Source organism: Limulus polyphemus, unplaced genomic scaffold (genome assembly GCF_000517525.1).
Source record: "Limulus polyphemus unplaced genomic scaffold, Limulus_polyphemus-2.1.2 Scaffold5523, whole genome shotgun sequence".
Lineage (NCBI taxonomy): Eukaryota > Metazoa > Arthropoda > Merostomata > Xiphosura > Limulidae > Limulus > Limulus polyphemus.
Genome location: NW_013671133.1, coordinates 49,352 through 54,022, shown reverse-complemented (window position 1 = coordinate 54,022; position 4,671 = coordinate 49,352). Strand labels below are relative to the sequence as shown.

Below are 4,671 nucleotides of genomic sequence, written 5' to 3'. Positions count from 1 at the left end.
AAGCTATGTATGTTTCTTAATATAACTTTAATCTAAACAAACGTCGATAGTAAAATAAATATCTAATAATAAATCCGTCACAATGGCTATAGCTGAACCTTAATTAGGGGTGGCTATTTCAGCTTGCTATTTACCGTGTAATGTACCTTCCAGGTTGAAAATACAAATACCAATAATACGCATATATGTGTTAGCAAAATACTGAATTTTTATGCTCCAAGAGAGGATATAGTTAACCATATTGAATGAGAAAATATTTCTTTGTTTAAATTTTTGTTAAAAATTGCATTAAACATACTTTAAAGCTGAAAAATCAAAATATTTCGATTTCACTGACAAACTAAAAAATAGACACTTGCTAAAATGATCATAAAGGTCGTATATCATTCAAGTTGTAGGTCACTAAGGGCAGAGTCATTTAAGAACAACTAGATATTAAGCATATACATATATGCTTTATAATGCATTATTTCAGCATAAATGCGGTAGTTTACATTGTTATAAGAAGTACAGTGAATTCTATCCATTACATTCTGAATTTTTGTGTGATAATATAATATATACAGAGGGTTCGGTACGTTATGCTAAAACGATTATTAATATACGAGTCAGCAAGTCACGTGACAGCCACAGCCAGTATAAAATTGTGATGGAATGATATCTACCAAAACTACATTTTGGCATTGATTAGCATGACGTAGGTTTTTGTGCCCATCTCGACACAAAATATTCATACACTAAGATTATAAATATGTGTTAAGATCTAGAGTCTAGAATTTGTGTATTTGAACCGTCCAGAAAGAGATCTGCGACAAGTCGTACACAAGCTGTGTTAAGCATAGTGCAGTGTCTTATAGCAAGTGAGATCCCACGAACAAAAAGATCAGTGGCAAAAGCTGCCCCAGGCAACAGTACGCAACACACTAAAGTAGGATCTCCTTCTGGAAAAAAGAGACAGAGGTCAGGTGTATACATGCTGAGTCTACGACATATCTGTTAATTAAACGCCCTATACCTCCAAGCTTGAAAATAAAGTGAACTATTCCAAACGAAAGTGTACCAATCAATTCGTCGGCCGCAGTGTCTATAAATTTGTGTGCGGTCGAACTGTTGAAAAGGGCGCTTGAAAATTGTCTTCCTCATACACAAGATGAATTACGGAAATCCTGCAGGATGAGGAGTGTATTATGGATATGACAGCCTTACAATGGAGTTTTTTTGCAGAGGAAACTACGTTGCAAGGCTATTGTTAAGATGCACAGTACAAAGTTTGGTTTGTTTTGAATTCCGCTCATAGCTACCCAAGGACTATCTGCGCTAGCCGTCCCTAATTTAACAGTGATAGACTGGAGGGAAGGCAGCCAGCCAGCCAACACCACCCGCTACCAACTCTTGGCTATCTTTTTACCAACAAATAGTAAAATTGATCGTCACATTATAACGCTTCCACAATTTGCCAAATAAATAAATGACTAAGCTCTTATCTATTTCCAGGGACCTGGCATGGCCTGATGATTGAGGTACTCGACTTTTAACCTGCCCACCGAGCATTTCCGCCCTTTCAGTCTTGGGGACTTAATAATATGATTGTCAATCCCACTTTTCGTTGGTAAAGAGTAGTCCAAAATTTGACCGTGGGTGATGTTCTCTCTCTGCCTTCTAGTCTATCATTTGTAAATTAGGAACAGCTATTGCAGATAGCTCTCGAGTAGCTTTGTGCAAAAATCAATAAATAAACAAACAAAGTATGCATTTTCAAAGTCTGATCGCGACTCTTTCACACATTCTGACAACCCATTGGTTGAGAAACGCTGGTATAATCAATAGAATATAAAAAAACTCTGGCTAGACTTATTGCCAAAGAACGTTCGACCAAATATAAAAACATAATAATAAACTCGAAATTCATGTCAGGACCACTGCGATCTAATAATGGCTTAAATAAAAACAAACTTGCAGATACTAAATTAGATCACCTCTATCATTACTTACCTCCGAGAATTACTCAGCCCATTGGTTTTTATTTTCTTCTTTTTTCCGTTTAATAGTTCAAAACTAATAACAAAATTACATAAACAGTGATAAAGAACATCTTTAGAAACTGATTCATGAAATATCCTTGACATTATTTATATTAATTAAAACTATTCTAATAGTATTATTACAGTTTGATCAATAAGGATAGCAAATTTCAAGATTTCTAAATACAACTTGTTGTTTACTTCCTAAACATTAAATTCAAACCTCTGCTTTAAACCAACATTAATATTTTGTTTTCGTCATCTATATTTCTTGGAACTACACATCATCAAAACCTTCAAGCATAGGAATAAAATTCTTAGTGACATATTAACATATTTCTTTTAAATACTCAATAAAAAGGAAAAAAAAATCTCATCAAAGATAACAATGTCTAAATTGTGAAAACTCCAGGAAAGGAAGCTCTTCATACACTCTCTCCAAGTTTTATGTGATGAGGTATTTTGAGAAGCTAAAACAAACTGTTTGTATAAGATAATTTAGAGAAAAACACTACTAACATGTATGAACAATTAATCACTGCATCAAAAACTAGTTGAGGAAACACTTAAGAAATTGCTTCAGTGTCATCTTTAGCTGTATGTTATTTTAGTCTAACACAACTTCGTCTGAATACCACTTGCGTGCTTAGACCCAGGAAACCATTAATTTTCAGAAACCGGCAGGACCTCAAATTAAAACAATAACGCTTAGCGAAAATGATACTTAGACTCACGCATACGTACACAAAAGTACATACAGGCCATCTAATTAACTGTCCCTGATTTTAAGTGATATACTAGAGAAAACACAGCTAGTCAACCACGCCCACCGCCAACTCTTGGGCAACTCTAATCGAATAGTAAGACGTGACCGTCGCAATTTTGCGGCAACTGGACGCTCATCATGAACTTTCATATCCACAGAACGGAAAGCTAACCATTACGCCACACCCTCTTCAGAATAGGACTTTCGTGTTACAAAATATAAATCAATTGCTTGATCCAAAATCAACTACGGCTTTTTTCTTCAGTTTGATATAAAGTGCACAGTTCTTTTATAGTATGACTTTTTTATGGTTTACTATATTCTAAACCTTTTGAAAAATAATCAGACCTCTATTAAATTTTAATGAATTTCAACGTATAAATATTTGTCTTTTTAAGGTTCTAATATTATCGAAAACAGTTATCGCACGGTCTCTTTATCCACTTCGGTATAAAGAGCAGAATGTTTTAATAAATATGCATTTTAAAACTGAATATCAATAACATTTTTCATTAAATTTGTGCATACTGAATGAAGTTTTATAAAAACGTTCAATTTCGTAATTAAGTTTCAATTTATATTCAAGAACACGCTTTACTCTAGTTGTAAAGTATGAATTAAACAGAGAGAGAGAGAGGAAAAAAATAAAAGAGTTGCATTTCATAATTACCTTAATCTAAATACTGTTGCGTGGGCAGAATCACGAACATAACAACTCACAAAATTACGAATAATACTGATGTATATAACATTCACAAAAATACTTTGCTATTTTATACATTCTGGTGTCATTTATTATAATGCCTTAAATATAGAGAGCCATTTATTCTAAAATAGCAATTATCTCAGTTATACTTCCTAGCATTATATTAAGCCTGTTCTTTCACAGATTTTGTATGGTGTTTTTGTGCCTAGTATTCAGCGTTTTGTCCACAATAGAGGGTTATGAAGAGATTTCGGGTGCTATTCTGCTACGAATGGTATGTATATTATCAATGTTAAACAAATTTTCAGATCTTATTTAACTCAAATTTATGAAAATATATAAATTGTTATATTTCAATTTGTTCTTAAAAGCCCAACCATGTTTTTCAGAATAGTTTGTGTGCTTATTTTTTCGGAAATTCGCACAAAACTGAACAGGAGATATCTGCGTTAGCTGTCCCTAATTTTGAACTGATCTACTAGATGAAACGCAGCTAGGCAACTTCGCAAACCGCCAACTCTTGAGCTACTTTAATGGAATAGAATTGATGATACGGTGTGTTTCTTGGCAATGAGTATACATCTTCGTAATTCTAAAGTTTTTTCGCTTTACGACTTGAGTTCTGATTATTCACATTAGGTTATCAGTTTCAATATATAAATATGGATATTTTTTCTAATATAATTAATATTTTCCAGTTTTTTCAATATGTTTACTACTAATGTAAAGTCCAAGGTTTAGTTCATCACAGGGCCCCTATATATATATTTCTATATATAAAATATAACAAACAATTGCAGATAGGGCCACTATATATTTTTCTCTATATATAAAACATAAACAATTGCAGATAGGGCCACTACATATATATATATATATATAATATAACAAACATTGCAGATAGGGCCACTATATATATATATTTTCTATATATAAAACATAACAAACAATTGCAGATAGGGCCACTATATATATATTTCTATATATATGAAATATAACAAACAATTGCAGATAGGGCCACTATATATATATATTTCTATATATAAATATAACAACAATTGCAGATAGGGCCACTATATATATATTTTTCTATATATAAATATAACTAACATTTAGCAAGTATTAGGGCCACTATATAATATATATTTCTATATATAAACATAGACAACAATGCCTAG

The 4,671-nt window shown here is 32.4% G+C and overlaps 1 protein-coding gene across 1 annotated transcript in view; it reads left to right on the top strand.

Moving 5' to 3' along the window:
• LOC106472683 (potassium voltage-gated channel subfamily KQT member 5-like) overlaps nucleotides 1-4,671 on the top strand; it is a 43,568-nt gene that overhangs the window by 6,203 nt on the left and 32,694 nt on the right. The window contains exon 2 of the mRNA XM_022401235.1: nucleotides 3,603-3,767. Within this exon, the coding sequence (XP_022256943.1) occupies nucleotides 3,603-3,767 (165 nt within the window). The remainder of the gene's footprint in view (nucleotides 1-3,602; nucleotides 3,768-4,671) is intronic.